Raw genomic sequence first — 20,990 nt, forward strand, 5'->3', positions numbered from 1 at the left:
AAAAAAAATGCAGGAATTTTAATGTGTAGTATTAATAGTTTAACTTTAAAACAGTTTCAATTAAATAAAAAGGTTTTACAGAAAAGGTTAAAAGTAAAGCAAGCCAGGGTTTTCCGGGGACCCCCAAATTTGAGTTGCAGAGCAGCACTGTTGTTCCCGCAGGGCATCCATTCATGCTCGTTGACTCCAGGGTAGTGAAGAAGAGTTCAGTTATAACGTTAATATATTCAGCATCCGTGGTCAGAAACATACACAGGGAAATGCGTAGCAGAGGTATTCATTTGCAAATGGAAGTAAATTTGATTGTATTTGACAAAACACCGGGTTATATAGTACCTGTAACCCGTTGCTGACGAAATGCTCCACTCTGCCCTTGCTGCTGCACAGAGTGGTTGCTTATGTTTTATTCAAAGTTTATTTATATTAAAAGTGTCATGTCCAAATTGCGCGATACGGCACGCCCTTGGGACCCCAGTAATACACCTCCCACCTTCCCAAGTGTGAAGTAGATGGGATGAATGATTGTAAAGATGGGCACACACACAATTGTTGTGGTTTTCACACTACTTGCACTGGCAGGCATAATAATGTTGGAGTCCCGACTGCTCCAGATATTTAGCCACTTGGCTCACGCTAAGTTCATGCTCCGACCGGTGAGTGCCGAGCCGACCCCTATTTGCTTCTGATCTGGGGCTTTTGTCAGAAAATGTCAGTGAGCGATAAACCAGGGCAGATGGATGCTATGATAAAGGTTGAATGGCAGAAAGAAAGAAGGGTCGTCAAAGTGCAACAGGCTGCCTCAAGTGAAGTTTAAACACCGATATTACTGCACCTGGCATCATGCTCTTCTCTCCAGGCAATTCCCCAGAAACTCACAGCAGGGTGGAGGCCGTAAGGGCGAATCAGTCCACACGTGTTTGTTACCTGATGTGGATTAACAAGGGAAGTGAGTCATGGGTGTTGTATTGCACAGTCAGCCAGTTTTTTTTCTCTCCATTTTACAGGAATTTCCCAACCACTTAACCAAATCAGAAAGTTCAGATCGGGTTTAAACACACACTCTTCTGAGTCGTGCACATACACATACATATGCATACGCAGATCCACATAAAAGACAAATTATTCCTGCCCAAATTGACATACTTGGGTAAACACATACCATATATATATGACCACAAACACTGACATGGGCAGGCAAGCAGTGAACCTGTTGACATGGGCGCTGACATGAAAAGCAACAGGTCCGGCGGCGCTGCTGACATGAGGTGTCTGTTCTGGCCTTAAGACGTTTGTGCATCTTGCAGGGAAGTCTGTGGAATTAAACTGAGCAGAGTGCGCTGCTCTCTGGCTCTGCCCACACTCTGCAATGCCCAGGTTGAGAAATGTAGATAACTATATTTATTCAGTGCCTTTTTAGTGGGCATCACCTCATGTTTATGTGCGTGTTGTGGAAAAAAGAGAAAAAAACCTGCTTCAGGTCATGGCGATGATGTCAATTACAATGAGAGCACATCCTGAGATGTGTGTGACACACTTCTGATACGCTTGGGTTTTAGACACACGGTTAGACCTTGTCCACATTAATTGTTGGAAACTTATAAGGAAAAGGCAAAACTTCTGTAACAAGACACTGTGTGTCTTCTATCTGTACTGATTCTTCCGACACATTTTAACTTGTGGCCGCTGTAATTTTGTGAAAAATATAATTTACCAAAACGCAATAAAGGTACTCATACCTTTTTAAAAGGTTTGCTGAAGTCTATGGTAATTTAATCTTTTCTATTTATATATCTCAGAAAAACAAATCCGTGGTAGTGGTTTTAAATTAAATTTAAGCATGGTTTCCTATCACAAGGTTCTACCAGCTGCAGCGTAGTATCCAACAATATTTTGTTGTACAATTACAAAATATCTCATCTAATGTTTGTTCTTCTAACAAATGGCTACAGAGAGCCAGGGCATTCCTTACCATAACACATTGAGTCACAGTTGGATATACAGTATCTTGCATTGTCTCGTGGATGCTTTTCAACCTAAATTCTCCAAAACATTGGCTAAAATAATCTGATTTAGCTGCAATTAAATAATTTTTTGTATTTTGATTGGCAGACCCCAGTAGAGGACGTGCCTTTGGCCATTGCTCCATTCCAGGGCCGAGTCCTAGTGGGAGTTGGGAAACTGCTGAGAATCTATGACCTGGGCAAAAAGAAGCTGCTTCGCAAGTGTGAGAACAAGGTAAGACAAGGACCCAGACACTAGACTTGGTGGGAGATATCAATTCTTAGATGCATAACGATTCTCAATGCAGACAAGTCAATAATAATTCATCATTGTCCCCAGGCTTGAAACTGGTCTGGTTTGCACATATTTCCTGAATATCTCTTCAACTTACAAATGCACGGATAAACAAGCAGTGGAAATTCAGGCTTTTAATCAGGCTCAGGCCCAAAAACATTGCATTGGTTTGACCTCGGCCCTTTGACATAAATTATTCTGGTTCTTGCTGGGCTGGGGCAGGCTGGATTTCTTTTTTGTGCCTGATCATAGCTCTAACTTGAGTACCTTAACTCTTACAGTAAGAATTATGGCCGATTAGGCCACCGTTGAATGTTTTTTTTCCCACATTTTTTCAAAAAAAATGAAAAACTTAACTGCATTTACACCCCTAATGCAAGTTTTCTAACTAAACAATTAATATAATTATTATGAATTATTATAGATTAATAATTTATAGAAATTAATTGCACTGATAATTCTTTTCTCATCATTTTGTAGCCCTCTGAGTAGGACTGTGCTCAAAATGTTGTTTGACCTGTACTAACATCTCTTAAGGACTTACTATCTCTACCTTTTTAGAAAGGAAATAAGCCATCAATCCCCTGTCTGTGGATGACCTTAATTCATTATCAAACGGGATAACTGTCCGTTCCCTCATGCAAAGACAACAATGTTATTTTTATCTGAAAGTGTATGATGGCACTGGTTTAAATGAAGGGAATAGTTTAATTCAATATTGAGTCTCCTGCTCTTCTCTTGTAGATAAGATATAATTCTGAAGCATGTTAATTTAAAATGAATTGCAGCAAATATGCCGAGTCTTATAAGGTCATACATTATGACCTAAGTGCCTACTTTTCTACAAAAATAAACAACCTTAAGCCAGAGTATCAGTGTGTTAACTGACTTTCATTCTTACATAAGGGTGTCTGCCTTTGTGTTTGCAGAGGATTTGTGTTTAGGATTAATATATGACATTGGCAGCAGCCAGTTAGCCAAAATATACACTTTGGAGTCCATACGTTTGTCTTTTGATTGTACTTTATTGATATCGTGTTTAGCATGTTCCCAACCTGGTGACCAGCATCCATACCATCGGCCAGCGTGTGATCGTGACCGACGTTCAGGAAAGCCTGTTCTGGGTTCGTTACCGACGCAACGAGAACCAGCTCATCATCTTCGCTGATGACACATATCCTCGCTGGGTGACCACGGCCTGCCTGCTCGACTACGACACCATGGCCTCCGCTGACAAGTTTGGGAACATCAGCATTGTAAGTTTGGCAACGTGCATTGTGTGTGAATATGGGAATTGTATTGAATGGCTGAGAAAGAGCACACGGAATACACAATGCAATAACACTTTATATTACATCAAATTAGGGCTTGGAAGTAACCCAACAAACTCCTGGAGCCCATTAGGCCTGACAGGCTAAAGAAATTTGTGTCTTAATTTTTTGTTGACTTTTTTCAGGTGCGTCTTCCCCCCAACACCAGCGATGATGTGGACGAAGACCCCACAGGGAACAAAGCTTTATGGGACAGAGGCCTCCTTAATGGAGCATCACAGAAGGTAAAACCATCATTCTTCAAACCATCCCCTCTGTAAGGCTTTTGAAAGTTTACCAACATGTCGCTAGCATTTATTTAACCTTGACATTTCTATCCTCCTTTAAAAAAAAGTGTGTGTGTGTGTGTGTGTGTGTGTGTGTGTGTGTGTGTGTGTGTGTGTGTGTGTGTGTGTGTGTGTGTGTGTGTGTGTGTGTGTGTGTGTGTGTGTGTGTGTGTGTGTGTGTGTGTGTGTGTGTGTGTGTGTGTGTGTGTGTGTGTGTGTGTGTGTGTGTGTGTGTGTGTGTGTGTGTGTGTGTGTGTGTGTGTGTGTGTGTGTGTGTGTGTGTGTGTGTGTGTGTGTGTGTGTGTGTGTGTGAGAGAAATATGTTATTTACCAGAGCTGTATGGTGCTGGAAAAGCTTGAAAATTGACCTTGAATTTGTCCTTGGAAAAGGTGTACGAACCCTGTATGTAGCTTTAATGGGTGCTTTGTAGGGGGACCAACCTATTCTTCAGCATTTATGTGCAAGACAAGAGAGCGGCAGGAATGTAGAGAGAGCATGACTGAGTTTTAATGTTTAAACAATGGTTCATGCTTTGAGTTGTTTGAGGAAGAAACATTGTGTTTTAATTTGAGCCCAGGCCGTGGCAGCTGGAATGATTCAGGCTGGCTCCTGCCAAAATGTCAGGCCTGTGCCTCCACCGACCTCCAACCGCCGCCACACAGACACAAAATGCACATACACAAACTGCATTGTATCGTCAACCACAAGTTTAACCTACTCACAAATGTGTACACACGCACTCAGACAGATTGGAGAAACACACACACAATATCACTCATCCCGTATTTAAATTCTGGTCAAAACTGTTTAGGTAGCAGATAGACTGGGAAAGTCCCTGTGTGTGTGTGTGTGTGTGTGTGTGTGTGTGTGTGTGTGTGTGTGTGTGTGTGTGTGTGTGTGTGTGTGTGTGTGTGTGTGTGTGTGTGTGTGTGTGTGTGTGTGTGTGTGTGTGTGTGTGTGTGTGTGTGTGTGTGTGTGTGTGTGTGTGTGTGTGTGTGTGTGTGTGTGTGTGTGTGTGTGTGTGTGTGTGTGTGTGTGTGTGTGTGTGTGTGTGTGTGTGTGTGTGTTTTAATTATCCATGCTTGGCTAAATCCGGTCTTACATTAAATTAGATGCATTCCACTTTTATTTGATCAATGTATGTCCAAAGATCAAGGTCAGGGAGACACAGCCGTCTGAGAAGAGTGAAAGGATTGACTGTCTTAACCTCAAATGGCATAAAGTGTGTGAGGATGATTAATTCCAAACTGTCTCTTGGAGAGTCCTTCCCTTAGGGCTATACAGTATGTAGTATATACGGTATAGAGAATACCCTGGTAGGAATTAGCATTACGGTATAAATTTCGTCTCTGCCGTGTAACCGGCAGAGCAGCTCTGACGTTACCACACAATGCTTGTGGATCCAGCCCATGAGGCAATATTTACTGGCCCTTTGAATAGAAGACTATGTGATAAAGTAATTCCTGGTCCGAGTGGCCGATGTTGACTGCTGTCCTCTCTCGCACCTCAGCACAACTGTCTCAGCGCGTCAAATAACAACGCACTTCCTGTAGGCCCACTGCTACATTGCTCCCGCTACACTCAACTAACAACTGAAATTCACACACAACTATAAGACCCACAATTTTTCATTCAAATATGTGGAATATATGTAAACGTAAATGATGTGTGTGTTGACTTGCATACAGAGCAGGGAAGTGATATCAGATCACACGTGGTCAATGGAGATGCATATGGAGACTCTGCTGCAGGTATGAACAGACGGATGTTAAGACCAGGGTGCACAAGGACCACTGCCGTCTTGATTCTGTGCTATGTTTGAAGATTCAACTTTCCTGAGAATCATAAACTAATATTTAGTTGCATAACCGCGGTTTCTGATAACTGCTTCACATCTGTGGCACATGGAGTCGACCAACTTCTGGCACCGGTCAACAGGTATTGCAGTCCAGGACAATTGTACTACGTTCCACAATTCCTCTGCATTTCTTGGTTTTGCCTCATGAAGCGCATAGCCCAAATGTTTTCCATGGGATTAAGGTCCGGGGATTGTGCTGGCCACTCCATTACCTGAATTCTGTTTGTCTGGAACCATGATTTTGCTCCCTTGTTGGTGTGTTTGGGGTCATTGTCTTGTTCAAACTCCCATTTCAAGGGCATTTCCTCTTCAGCGTACGGCAACGTGACTTCTTCCAGTATTCTGATGTACTCAAACTGATCCATGATCCCTGGTATGCGATAAATAGTAAACCACCATAGTAGAAGAAACATCCCCATATCATGATGCTTGCACCACCACTGTGTTCTGTTGCTTGAATTCAGTGTTTGCAGGACGTCTGACAAACTTTGGCCCTTAGACCCAAAAAGAACAATCTTTTCTCATCAGTCCACAAAATATTACGCCATTTCTTTTTAGGCCAGTCAATGTGTTCTTTGGCAAATTGAAACCGTTTCAGCACATCATGGTCTGATTGTTACAGTACTCAGGCAATCTTGGATCTTCTTTGATCCTCCTGGAGCTGATCATTGGCTGAGCCTTTGCCACTTTGGTTATTCTCCAATCCATTCAAATAGTCGTTTTTCTTTTTCTTCCTCGCCTTTCTGGTGTTGGCTGCCATTTTAAAGCGTTTGATATCATTTTTGCTGAACAGCCTATCATTTTCTGCACTTCTTGTTTTTCTAGGACAAATGCAAAGTCAGCATATGCAGTGTCAGTTGCTTTGATCCTTAAATAAGGGCCACCTATTTAACATCTTTTTTTATTCACATAATCAATGACCTCACTAATTGAACTCGGCACTGTTATTTTTTTCATGTCTGTTGGGTCTGTGGGTTTTCTATACCTTTACTAAACCTAGAAACTTACTTGCAGTGTAGAAGTTGAAATTCTACCAAAAACAGTGATTTATCTTGTTAGTGATGTGGGACTGCTATTATTTTGAACACAACTGTATAATCTCTGGAAGGGTTGATCAGAAAAAAAAGACTCATGAGGGCGACACATACAATTACTGGTCCCACTTGATAGAATAGCTTATTGGAGAGCTTCAGCACAAGCAAATTGCGGTTCAGCTGTGTATCATCTATATGTCTGCATGGCATATCCTGTGTTGTGCTGTAGGTCTCTGCTGTGAGCCATTCTACACAAGGAGTATGCCAGGCAGACACACAACTGACAACCTTGCAGGTGGATGTTAGGTGATGTCACGAGAACCGATACTAGTGATACCTTTCGAATCCTAAAATTTTTAAAAATACAGACGATGGCTATTTTTTGAGGCACCGGAATTCAGGGAGGTTGGAAAATGTGGGAAAGGCTTAGAGTGGCTATTAGGCAGGTTGTATTTTACACCTCCGTCACTCACAGGTCGTTTTGAGGCCCTTATCTGACAACATGTGGAACGCAGGGTCGGTGCAGGAAGGGAAAAACGCATAGATATTCAAAACTGGGGCAAGGACCAAACGATGCCCTTTGCAATCCGTACTGCTTCCTGAACTGGGTCCAAACTTTGATGGTATTGACAACAACCGGATTGGGTGAGACCTTGTGTATTATTATGATTCATTTATTTGTTTTAAATATAGCTTTTAATAAAGATTCCACATATTCAACCCTTACAGTTAATGTTCGGTTAAGGAGTGTCAGTTATTGGTCAGACAAAAGTCCATGTTGGCAACCCTATATCCCACCAAAGGAAATCTGAGTACTGTACACTACTGTCTCAGTCGCGTCTTTCTTCTGTGCTTTTTTGGTCTCATGGCTTCAGGGTCTTGAATGCTGTTTGCTCAGACTTATACTGAGGTTTTATTGCTCCCAAAGGCTGCCTTTGTATCCAGGGTACATACAGATTATTACCTCTAATTATCAGCAAAGCGCTTTTTTTGATGGTTATTGGATTAGATCTGACCATCCGGACCAATTTCCTCCAAGCAGAGGATGACTTGGTTGTGTCTTCTTTGTGACCTTCTCACAGAGTCCACTGCTCATGTACTAAATGCGGGCATGCAGCTGTCAGGACAGATGATCTAGGAGCCTAAAATGGCTTCAATGACATATATGACGTGTCGTCATATGATCAGATTTTTTGTGTAATAACTGAGCTCCTGGGGACTTTCCATTAGACTGTGTAGAGATAGTTGTAGTCACAAGTGCGTTTACATGGACCCTAATATTCCTCTCAGAATCAGAAACAAAAGCCCAATCAGAATAAGGATGCTTCATGTATCTCCCTCCATCAGTAGAGACCGTCCTGACCAGGAGAAAAAGTGGTGTAAACATTTGATAATCCCTTCAATAGGGAAAAATTGCCACCCCGTGTCAAAACTTAATGCAATTGTGTTTTACCTGGTTGTTGTTGAATTGGCAAACTGTGAGAACGACTCTCTCCCACCAGTCTGTTCTCCTAACTTTCATACCCTGGCTCCTGGTCTCTGGGGGAGAAGGGGCACCACATTTAGGGTCCTAATACTGTCAAAACAATAACCCTGTTAGGTGCGTTTCCATTAGGGTCGAAAACCCAGAATGAGGCGGGTCTATCTCACTGAACAAAAAATTTGCTCGAGTGGTCGTTGTTTTTACCCTGTTAGAGAGCAGGGCAGTGTTTCTCCCCTGAGAGAAGCCTGGTTGCTGATGGAAGTAACTCCCAGTAGGATGTGATGTGTGGTAGTGCTTAACACCACAACAACACGGTGAAGTAGAGTAGACACTTTTATGCAGTAGTGTAGTAGAACGCTGCGCAGAAAATGATCTGTGCATGTGCATCTCTTAAATGAAGAGTGCTGCAGCGGACGAGTTGGATTTTGATCTGTGGTCCTCTGCTGCATGTGGCCACATTTTACACTAATGGAAACACACCTAATAAGACATGACAATGGTATGTCCCGATAGTTACCTTTTTGGATGAAGAGTCATGAGGGGTCAGAAATGAATGATTGCCATGCGTTTGTGTTTTTATATCCGTTTGTGTCTGAGGTGATTGCACAGGTGAATTCTGCCAGAGGATAAAAACACAAGGCTGTCTTTCTTTTTCCAGGCTGAGGTGATCATGAACTACCACGTCGGAGAGACCGTCTTATCCCTCCAGAAAACCACTCTGATTCCTGGAGGCTCAGAGTCCATGGTGTACACCACTATTTCTGGAGGCATTGGCATCCTGGTCCCATTCACCTCACATGAGGTAGGACACGCACACACACACCATGACATAGGAGGCTCATGCACCATCACAGTCTTTTGGTGATGCATTTGATTACACAAAATTAGTTTTTCATTGTACTTTTTATTGTCCTTTTTTTATGGCCTCCTCATTTCTCTTTCTTTGTTCAGGACCATGATTTCTTCCAGCATTTGGAGATGCACATGCGCTCTGAGTTCCCTCCACTGTGCGGCAGAGACCATCTCAGCTTTAGATCCTACTACTTCCCAGTGAAGGTTGGTATTGTTTCACATCATTTGTAATCTCAAGTTCAGGGTTCCTACGCAGTATGGAAAAGTAGTGAATTTAATGTGAATTTTTTCCATATGTGTCGTCCACATTTTATTTCTGATTTATTTTTATTCATCATTATTTTATTTCTTTACAGTATGTTTACTCCATCTAAAGCCACTAAAGCACAGACTTTTTTGTCCATAATTATCCATCTCTACTGTTCCTGTCTGTAGAGTTACAGGTTCACTTATTCATTTAATGATCCATCTCTACTGTTCCTGTCTGTAGAGTTATAGGTTCACTTATTCATTTAATGATCCATCTCTACTGTTCCTGTCTGTAGAGTTACAGGTTCACTTATTCATTTAATGATCCATCTCTACTGTTCCTGTCTGTAGAGTTACAGGTTCACAGTTATTCATTTAATTATCCATCTCTACTGTTCCTGTCTGTAGAGTTACAGGTTCACAGTTATTCATTTAATTATCCATCTCTACTGTTCCTGTCTGTAGAGTTACAGGTTCACTTATTAATTTAATTATCCATCTCAACTGTTCCTGTCTGTAGAGTTACAGGTTCACTTATTCATTTAATGATCCATCTCTACTGTTCCTGTCTGTAGAGTTACAGGTTCACTTATTTATTTAATGATCCATCTCTACTGTTCCTGTCTGTAGAGTTACAGGTTCACTTATTCATTTAATTATCCATCTCTACTGTTCCTGTCTGTAGAGTTACAGGTTCACTTATTCATTTAATGATCCATCTCTACTGTTCCTGTCTGTAGAGTTACAGGTTCACTTATTCATTTAATTATCCATCTCTACTGTTCCTGTCTGTAGAGTTACAGGTTCACTTATTCATTTAATTATCCATCTCTACTGTTCCTGTCTGTAGAGTTACAGGTTCACTTATTCATTTAATTATCCATCTCTACTGTTCCTGTCTGTAGAGTTACAGGTTCACTTATTCATTTAATTATCCATCTCTACTGTTCCTGTCTGTAGAGTTATAGGTTCACACTTATTCATTTCACTCTTTTAGCATTTAGCTTGTATAAAATGCTGTGCGTTGAACACATCTCTGTTTGGAGTTCATTCACTTATCTGAGCTACAACACGGAGGTAAAATGTCTTGTAATTACAACAACATAATGGCATACAGAATTAGAATTTAACATACGTGTTAAAAATTGGATATTAAAAACCATTTATTTACATAATAATCATGATTAGAGGCCAAAATGTCCTGAGTCATTTCTGTCTTCTCTGTTTTTCTCCAGAATGTGATCGATGGAGATCTGTGTGAGCAGTTTAACAGCATGGACCCTCACAAGCAGAAAAGTGTGGCGGAAGAGCTGGACCGAACGCCACCCGAGGTCTCTAAGAAACTGGAAGACATTCGCACTCGCTACGCCTTCTAATCCCACACCTTCATGCAGCAGGGGTGGACAGAAACACACTCATTAAGACCATTACCATCACCGATCCTTCTCTGCCACAGTATGCCCCTGTCCACAACACAGATGGACACTTATGGATCATTATAATGTTGACTGTAGGCAGACACGCACCAAGATGTCACATGTGTGTAATTCCCGTACATAGCTCACTTATAATGCAAGTAACATGCACCTCTTTGACATCACAATACCTGCGGTCAAACCAAAAGCGCGTGAACATCTCGCCCACACAGCCATGTGAAAGTCAGCTGACGACTCAATTGCTGAGAATTTTTTTTTACCCTTTTCACACCTCCCATGCGTTGCTGTCGGCAGAAAGCGCACACATGCAGCGCCTCAATTGCATGGAAACATGACAGGACATCTTGGCCAGTTCAGCTCACTTACATTGTTATGCTGTGTTGCCACACTTGCCCCCGATCACACAAACAGCAGTGAGAACAGCGTTCTCCCACACAGCTGTCAAGAGCGTCATTCCCACGAAGCTGTGAACACAATTCACACTCGGCCCTGATGAGCACCTGTCGCACCATCATCGGCACCCTAAGAGTACACACACACACACACACACACACACACACACACACACACACAGACAGACCTTAAATCATCTGTCAGCAAGTGAATACATTTTCGTGAAAGCAGAGAAGTCTAGTTATGGACATAATGTGTAGAGAGTAATGTCACTCTTCCTGGACAGAAGACTCTGTAAAGCTGAGAATATTTTTAGTGTGCGTTATTTAGCCAGGTGTTATTCAATTTGTACTTTTATCTTTGATCTCAGCTAAATTAAAAAAGTTTTTGTATGGTATGATTTGTTGTTTGTGTGTTGATTAGAATTATGTTATGATGCATATGCCATAGTCAAAGATGGTATTACTAAATCTTAGCCCTTTGGCCCCAGGCCCATTAAAGCATATTGCTTACTGGCAAATGGAAACCAAACAGAAGCAAGTGTGTAACCCACTCTCAGGCTCTGTTCACACTGCAGTTCCAAGTGACCTGAATCTAGCTTTTTCACTCATATGTGACCCTGATCTGACAGACAGATCTTTTGACAGTGTGAACAGCACAAGTCGCATTATCAGCTGCGCTGTTTTGTAAATGAAGGACAAATAAAGTTGATTGAAAACAGGAACAGAATCAAAACAGACATGGAGGGACACTTCAGGAGTGTGAGCTGTTCACACAACATTCTGTAGACAGGCCACATTTAAAGACGCAATCTGAGCAAACAAACAAAAAATCTGATTTGAGCAATAAATGTGAATTGTGCGTTAAGACCTGCAGTGTGAACTATGCCTCAGGCCACGGTTGGAGCAGTGTTGCCATACTGTGGCACTAGACGGCGGCTGAACTCAGACTAAATAAGTGGGTGGAAGAACACTGAAGGTTTGCACTGGGTGTTGTTATTCTCAATCCTGTAAATTCCCAACCTCAGCCTCAGGGACAGACATAGCATTCCTCAGTAGTCACTGAATTTAGGGGTTTGTGGGATGGGGGCAGTGGTCTGTTTTGTAAATAAAGTTATTTTTTTGTGCTTTATAATACCGTTTGTTTGTGTCATTTCCTGTCACTGTGTGTGTGGAGAACCATCACTTAGCCTAAGGATTTATGACTGCATTTGTCTCAATAATTAACACATTAGAGGTCCAAAATTAAGTTTTGTGATTTTGCCATGGTCTCTGCATAGGGACAGTATTCATGCAGTGTTTTGATTAAAAGTTAAATTGATTAAATTTGGGGAATTTGATTTAGACCTTGCAGGCAGGGAACACATCTTCTCTACATTCAGGTGTTAATCTGAGTACAGGCTCAACTGTAAATGTGCAGAACTCGGGGGCTTCAGGGAGGTTAGACAGTCATGAGGTTGTGTTTTCATTTGAGTTAATATGAAACATAAAATGGTTGATTTAGAATGTTTCACTACTATGTTCTCATTAAATCAGTACAGACAGTGGGTTCCCCTCAGGACAACCAACAGTGCTGTACCGTCTTGCCGTACAGTAGCAACTTTTCACCTCAGTATCTTTAATAAAATATTCAGTTTATTAAGAGTGTTTTTTAATCCATTCAAGTGGATTACCAAAGTCAATCCCAAAGGAAGGAGCCCATTGGTGCTTGTAGCATCTCTATATGAGTTTGGGTAACTAACCGTTATTGATGTTAGGTAGCTGGGTGTGCTCTGTTTCTGATGTAATGCTCATATATTTGTTTATATACGGTTTTGCTATTTGTGTCTTATTTGAAGTTGCACAGAAATTTCACTTCATCAGGACTTTACGCTGAAGAGAGTTCTTTACAATTACATTGGCTGTGTGTTTGGGCTCGTCCTGCTGCAGAATACATTTGGGGCCAATCACACACCTCCCAGATGGTGTTACATGATGTAAGTATCTGCTGTATTTCTCAGCATTGAGGACATGATTAATCCTGACCAAATCTCCAACTCCATTTGCAGAATTGCAGCACCAAACTTGCATGAACCTCCCCCATGCTTCACTGTTCACTCACTGCAGACACTCATTATTGTTCCGCTCTCCAGCCCTTCAGTGTAGGAACTGCCTTCTCCTACAGCCAAATATTTCAAATTTTGACTCATCATTCCCGAGACCCTGCTGCCATTTTTCTGTACCCCAGTTCCTATGTTTTTGTGCATAGTTGAGTAACTTGGCCTTGTTTCCACGTTGGAGGTTTGGCTTTTTGGCTGCAACTGTTCCATGAAGAGTTCCACTTTCAGAGTCCTCAGGACAGTAGATGGGTGTACCTGGGTCCCACTGGTTTCTGCCAGTTCTGAGCTTATGGCACTGCTGCACATCTTCACATTTTGAAGGGAAATAAGCTTGATGTGTCTTTCATCTGCTGCACTAAGTTTCCTTGGCCGATCACTGAGACTCCTCAGCGATGCCCATTTCTTTCTTCTTCTTCAAAAGACATTGAGCAGCACATCTTGAAACCCCAGTCTGCTTTGAAATCTGTGTCAGGAGAGACTTTGCTGATGCAGTAGAACTACCTTGTCATGTTGCTGTGCTCAGTCTTGCCATGGTGTATGACCTGTGACATGAAACTGTCTTCCACAACCTCACCTCAGTAGCCTAAAACTTTTGAACAGTAGTGTACATATGTATATCTATATGTATACACACACACGTGATAGTTTTGCCCCTGTGGGAGAATAGCAAAGAACCTGGCCAGAACTTTCCTGCTTAGAACAATGGCATTGCAGACTTTAAGTAACTCTAACCACATGGGCAGCTTTTTTCAAGGACAACAAAACTATAGTGTAGTGAATCTTATCCAGAGGACATGTGATCCTAATTAGAAGAGAAATTCTACACAGCACAGAAACATCTGGATCTATGAGAAAGCCCATTCAGAGAAATGACTGGTGGTTTCATGCTACTTTACTAATTCATTCCAAAGTAACTTTATTTTGGAGGGTACGATGGTCCTTAAAATAGCAGCAGCGTACAGCCATGTGATGTGAGGATGTAAGTGGATTGGATTATGCTTTTTATTGATTTAACAGTTATTTTTTCCCATTGTAAAATGGGGAAAAATAAACCAGCTAAAAAAATCTGAGCGAGTGTAATGTAGTGGGCCCGTTTGGCGTGTCCCAGAAGCCAAATATCTGGTTATTTTTTCGCTTATATGTTTAACTGTCCACCGGAGCCGTTGCACTGCTCTTATACGGTGTATGTGCTGCTCATGATCTCTGCCCCTGGCTGACTGTGAGCTGACACCCTCCCCTTATTGGTCAGTCCGTATGAGGCAGGCATAGGCAGGTTAAGGGTGATGCCAATCCATATGCACATCCGCATGACGTCCAGCGCTGCTAACAACACAACTCAAAAAATACAAACATGGAGAAGCTAAGTGGGAGTGCTAAACAGAAATTAAAAAAGAAGGATATCAGGAATGCAGAAAATGTAAAATATATACCGAAAATAGGGAGTTTCTTCACGCCAATAAACGTTAGCCACTGTTCTGCTGAGGCAGCATCCGTCAACGAGGACAGCTCAGCTAGCCAGGGGCTAGCTAATGTTCACAGGCCCGAGAGCCAAGAGCACCCGGCAGCATCTTCAACCACCCGGATTCTACTGCCAGTGCGACTGCTGAGGGAAGCGGTGATGGGTCTCCAGTCTCACCGCCATCTGAAGCGCTCGTCGAGTCTGCGAGCAGCCCCTGTACCTCAACGGCTCTAACGTTACTCCCTGTGGCTTCTGCACTGTGGGGGCCGGTTATAGAGCCACGGGCCTGCAGCTTTCCAGAACCGGGCTGCCAAGTATCTTGCATTTGTGAGGGAGTCTGGACTTGGGAGTAGGACACGCTCACCGTCTCACAAACAATCAAATTGTGCCAAGGGAATGGCTTCTTTACTTGCCCTCAACTGGATCAGTCGATTGCTATGCCTGCAAACTCCTGTCATCCCAAAAGCATACATTTAACAGCGGATTCTGTGATTGGAAACATCCAAAGAGGATTAGTGATCATGAAAAGAGTGCAGAACACAGACAAAACATGATACCAGTTTGACACTCGACGTGTGAGAAGAGGAAATACATTTCAGACTAGTCTGGGGATGACAGCGAAGAAACTTTTCCTGATAGTAGTCTGACATAACATAGCAACATATTATGTCATCATTGACAGACTTTGTGCTTATGCAAGCGCGTGTGTGTGTGTGTGCGTGTGACCTTTGTGATGTGCGTGACAGAGCTGCTAAGCTGGGCTCCTCTTGTCCCACAGATGTGGATGGTTCCTTGTCAGACGAACTTATTGAGTTCGAGCACCTGTACAGCTGCTGCAAGCTCGTGAGAGACATGGACTAAAGACAACGTTTCCAAAAGTCTTTGTTGCATTTAGACTGTTTCTAACCTAGCCTGTGTCTAACTGCAAGGGTGGGAGGTCGTTTTCTGTTTTGACAACAGTATCACAAACACAGCTCTCTGCACTTTCTCTCTATGCCCATTGAACATGAACTCGTTAGTGCCCTTGATTTTGAAGATATTATATTCTATAGGTTTAAAGCCAGGTCGCATCCCTTTATATAGAAAAATGCCAGTGTAACATGTTTTTCAAATGAAATCAAGTATTTCAAATTAGAACATGCTCTTCCCCATTAGTTAGGACCAAAATTGTGTATTTGCCAGATTATTTAGCATCTGTTTTTGTCTTGTCTAATTGAGAGAAATTGACAGATTTCCAAATGTTTGTCTTGCAGTAAAATGTTTACCCCTTGCCTGTCTTGTTGAACTGTGATGTGACGGGTTGTTTCTGTTTTAAAACAAGTTCAAAACGGGGTTAGGAGCAGATGATACTGCATTGTATTGATTTTGTCCTTGTGCTGGCTCATTGAACGTGCTGTAAATTGTTTATTGTTGAGAGAAAACAGCAGATTTCCAAATGTTTATATTGCACTATAACTTGTCTTGTCTTCTCAATTCAATACATTTGTGTTGGGAGTAGGTGTTGTTTATATAATTAATAAAATTATTATTTAATAAATATTGGATGCTTTGAAAGTGCTTGCTTTTTTGTTTTTTTGTGAAAATGGAGGACACTTTTTTCCCCCATAACATCATATGTGAGTGAGTGGCCTTGACAATAGAACATAGGGGTGCATTTGTAGTTCTATGAGCATCTGTACATCAAAATGCACTTTTAGTTATGGAAATATTGAGTATATTTACTTATATTATTATAATTTGTTCGGTATTTTGACAGATGATGGTGATCCTGGGATCATGATGATGGGGCCCTTGAATTTTGGTGCCCAGGGTACAGTGAAGTGTTAACCTCGCCCTGCCGTTAGCGTTAGCCTTAGCGTTAGCCGTTCCAGCTAAGTAAAGATGAAAGTGATGTTGGCGATCAAGGAGAACCGTAGCCATGTGGGCGTGAGTTTTAATGGCGTTTCTCCCCTTTCTCTCAGTCCATGGACTGAGTGCTTGGCCTATATTGACTCTGGTTTTTACCCGTCTCCGCTCACTCAGCTGCTGGGACAAATAACGCCCCCTTCACTGAGGCTCCAAAGCAGCTGCAGGATTGGCAAACTCCATTTCACCCAGTGCCAGCCTACAGTAGCTGCACCCAACAACAGACAACCCTGGCAACCAGCAACACCCAACGCTATTGGCTGCTACCATGGAAACAAAACAGGACAGGAAAAAAAGAAATTTAAAAAAGTAAAAATATTAATTCAGACTAAATATATAATTTTTTTTATGGAAAAGCAATACTTTCATTCTGTACCCCTTGAAACGACCCATGGCTGTGTTATTATAAAAATTAAATCTGTTAATAAAGATTCTACATGTTCAAGCTTTAATGAAAAGCTAAACTGTCGTCAGCCGATAGCAGATGGGTTCTGTGATTGCAGTTTGCGATCCACCTCATTTGCTCCTCACGCAGGATGTTTACCTGCATACAACCAAACATGATTGGTCAGTACTACTCTGACTACAACGGAAACCAGACTGCTTCTGCTACCCAAAATCTTGTCTCATTGCCTTCAGATTCTACATGAATCTGTTTATAGAGATTAGCCTTGCAGTGACTGGTATATCATGGCTCATTAGCATTGGACAATGACTTATGTGAAAGGATCCGTCCTGTGTATATATATGAATGTGTCACCCATCTGGCCAAAGCAATATGGTTTTCTATTCTGTGACAAGAGTGTGTGGATGAAGCATAAGGTTGTTAAATTTGACCAATTGAAACACTGGCTAGTTAGCTAGCAAGCTTGCTAATTCCATTGCGCTTTCATGCTTCACTGGTTGCAGAAAATGAGCCCAAAAGCAGACATAGTCTGCCAGCAGCAGGGAGGTGGAGGGACCGCTAGCTAGCTAGTTTTTGTCTAATTTGTGTTCTGATAAACAGTAAATTAATCAACACATCCATTGAAACTTCCATCTTACGGAAGTGGGCCTTTTGGTTCTTAAAAAACCACCCAGAGTATTTTTGAGTCCTAATGGGAGCCCATTCAGGGAAATCTGTACCACCGATGTGTGAAAATCAAGTACTGACAAATGATGCAAAGAATATCACATATTACTGTCATGATTACAATTCATCAAATTATTCATCATTCTGATACAACATGATGGATCTGATTTAACATACGTCCACAAGATTGAAAACAACCTTTTTTTTTTCTCTGTCGTTCCTAAAAAGTTTTCCATTTTCCATTTCCAAGAAATCTCTGCGTCCACAGGAAACCAGTAAAACCGGCTAAAAACGCTGTAGTACACATGCCAGGCCTGGATGTGGCGCTGTGACTGCCACAGAAATACACCAACAACAGAGAAGAAGAGACGGGGAGACGCTGTGGAGAATACAAACATCAGAGATCCTCAAAGCAATTTCAGTCAAAAACAACTGGACTGGTTGTTTGTCTAGGAAGACGTTTCACCTCTCATCCAAGAGGCTTCATCAGTTCATGTACGCATCTGACCAGGCTGGGACTGGTCCAACTAACTGGTGTGAGATCCAGGTATTGAACCTCTCACAAGGCCGATGATGTCACTGAAACCCTTTGTGCTCCAAATGCCCACGCCTGTCGTTACAGTGACAGTCGTTGGTGGGCAGTTGGTTTCGACTTCGTTAGTGCTCTATTGAGTCTGAACGACAGTCGTTGGGGTCACACGGGGCCATGTGTGAACAGTTGTCCTTTGAGGTTAGATTGTTGAATCTCCTGGGAAGGGATGAAAGGGCAACATTGTAAATTGGAGATAAGTGGTGTCTCAGACCTCCTCCTCTGTTTAGCGCTGGTTTCTCCACTTTTACATAGATGGCTTCTTTTACTCCTCTTTCAAACCATCTGTCCTCTCTGTCCAAGATTTGGACATTGCTGTCATCAAAGGAGTGGGCTTTCTCTTTGAGGTGTAAGTGGACAGCGGAGTCCAGGCCTGAGGAGTTAGCTCTCCTGTGTTGGGCCATGCGTTTATGCAGTGGTTGTTTTGTTTCTCCAATGTAAAGATCTTTGCATTCCTCGTTGCATTGGACAGCATAAACCAGGTTGCTTTTGTGGTGGTGTGGTGTTCTGTCCTTCGGATGTACTAGTCTCTGTCTGAGGGTGTTACCGGGTTTGAAATACACAGGGATGCAGTGTTTGTTGAAGATCCTCCTGAATTTCTCCGATACCCCAGCCACATATGGGATGACTATGTTGTTTCTCCTGATATCTTTTTCTTTCTCAACCACTTTGGTTTTCTTTCTAGAGGCAGCTGCCGTTTTAACAAAGGTCCAGCTGGGGTAGCCACAAGTTGTGAGGGCGCCTCTCAGGTGCTTGCGTCCTTCCCCTTGAGCCTGTGAGCTAGTGGGTACGTTATCAGCTCTATGCTGCAGTGTTCTGATAACGCCAAGCTTGTGTTCCAAAGGGTGGTGAGAGTCAAAAAGTAGATATTGATCCGTGTGAGTGGGTTTTCTGTATACCCCTATGTGGAGACTCCTGTCATTCTCCATATGGACGTCACAGTCCAAGAAGGGCAAGCTGTTGTCCTTAACTTCCTCTCTGGTAAATGGACTTGTACTTATATAGCGCCTTTCTAGTCATCTGACTACTCAAGGCGCTTCACAGTGTCTGTCACATTCACCCATTCACACAGACATTCACACTGATGGCAATGGACATCTACATACCATCTAATCTGATCTAACCATTCACACCACATTTACACACCCATGCGCAGCACGGGGAGCAATTCGGGGTTCAGTGTCTTGCCCAAGGACACTTCGACATGTGGACCGGGGGGAGATGGGGATCGAACCACCAATCTCTCCTACAGAGGACGACCCACTCTGTCACCAAGCCACAGCCGCCTCTGGTGAACTTGATGTTTCTGTTCACTGAGTTGATATGTTCAGTAAAAGTTTGCACCTCTTCGGATTTGATCTTAACCCATGTGTCGTCCACATATCTGAACCAATGGCTTGGGGTTACTCCTTTGAAGGAGTAACCCCAAAGACACATGGGTTAAGATCAAATCCGAAGAGGTGCAAACTAAAGGTTAAAAGTCCTCAACGCAGCGGCCGTGGGTTCAACTCCGACCATTGAGTTAATCTACTCTGTGCGACCCCGGCAGCCTTGATAGAGGCGTCTAATGTGCGCTAGCTAAGCGCGTTTACATTCACATCAGTAACCTGAAAATGGCCTTTCCTCGGTTAAGGGAATTATCAGATTATTGTAGTCCCCCTTGTATACATGAAAGGGGGTTGAATAGGAAAATGACCGAGTAACTCTTCCTCTGGTACAGTAGGTGTTGCTCTGTCAACATACAGCTGGACTGAATACGGCTTTTTTTCCAGTTCACCTTTGTCAAAATTACAAACGGCCGACTTTTGGACTTTTAGTTTTTTCATATTGTTTTCGGCACTGTTGCTTCCTGGTGTGTTCTATTTCCGGGTCAAAAGCCACCACCACGGAGTGGAGAGTTCTAACCCCGGCACATGCGCAGACGAGAAACCCAATAGTAACTCGGCTGAAAGCGTTTAGATGCACGAAAACTCCGGTTATAAAAGGAGTTATCTACGTCTGTTAACCGGGGTATGACCCAATTATAAGCGGGTTTTTAAACTGCATGTAAACGCACAGTGTTAGCTTAGCTGAAACTACTTTTTGACTTTTCATTGTGAGATTGACAAGTGTGAACCAAAACTGCTTGCTGTTGCTGTTGGGAACAAAGTCCCCTCTGTTAATATTCTTGATCCACTTCTGGAGAACATCTGCACGCCCAGGGAATCCATTTAGACTGTACGGCCTCAGACTGGGGCGCTCTTCATGAGGTAAAGGTTTGAATCCATGTAGACCATACAGCCTCAGACAGGGGCGCTCTTCATGAGGTAAAGGTTTGAATCCATGTAGACCATACAGCCTCAGACAGGGGCACTCTTCATGAGGTAAAGGTTTGAATCCATGTAGACCGTACGGCCTCGGACAGGGGCACCTTTCATGAGGTAAAGGTTTGAATCCATGTAGACCGGACGGCCTCAGACAGGGGCACTTCACATTCAGTTTGTTTCCAAAGTTGAAGTTTCCCACTGCTGTTGGAGCAGCAGAGAATTGCACAGATTCTTCCCAACTTCCCAATCATCGTTGTCAAAAGTAATGCTGCATAAAAAGTACAGGTAAAAGTAGAAAAGGTACACTTCTAATGACAGCTCCCATTCAAGTGCATGCATACTGGAGGGAGACAGTAATGGCGG

At 42.5% G+C, this 20,990-nt stretch overlaps 1 protein-coding gene across 1 annotated transcript in view; it reads left to right on the plus strand.

Annotated features, from left to right (window-relative positions):
• sf3b3 (splicing factor 3b, subunit 3) overlaps positions 1-11,595 on the plus strand; it is a 40,160-nt gene extending 28,565 nt beyond the window's left edge. Inside the window, exons 22-27 of the mRNA XM_083915965.1 lie at positions 2,110-2,235; positions 3,339-3,551; positions 3,752-3,850; positions 8,927-9,070; positions 9,220-9,324; positions 10,605-11,595. Of these exons, the coding sequence (XP_083772091.1) occupies positions 2,110-2,235; positions 3,339-3,551; positions 3,752-3,850; positions 8,927-9,070; positions 9,220-9,324; positions 10,605-10,745 (828 nt within the window). The 3' untranslated portion in view covers positions 10,746-11,595. The remainder of the gene's footprint in view (positions 1-2,109; positions 2,236-3,338; positions 3,552-3,751; positions 3,851-8,926; positions 9,071-9,219; positions 9,325-10,604) is intronic.
• Positions 11,596-20,990: the final 9,395 nt, after the last annotated feature.

The sequence above is a fragment of the Echiichthys vipera genome (genome assembly GCF_963691815.1).
Source record: "Echiichthys vipera genome assembly, chromosome: 7".
In the NCBI taxonomy this organism is placed as follows: Eukaryota; Metazoa; Chordata; class Actinopteri; order Perciformes; family Trachinidae; genus Echiichthys; species Echiichthys vipera.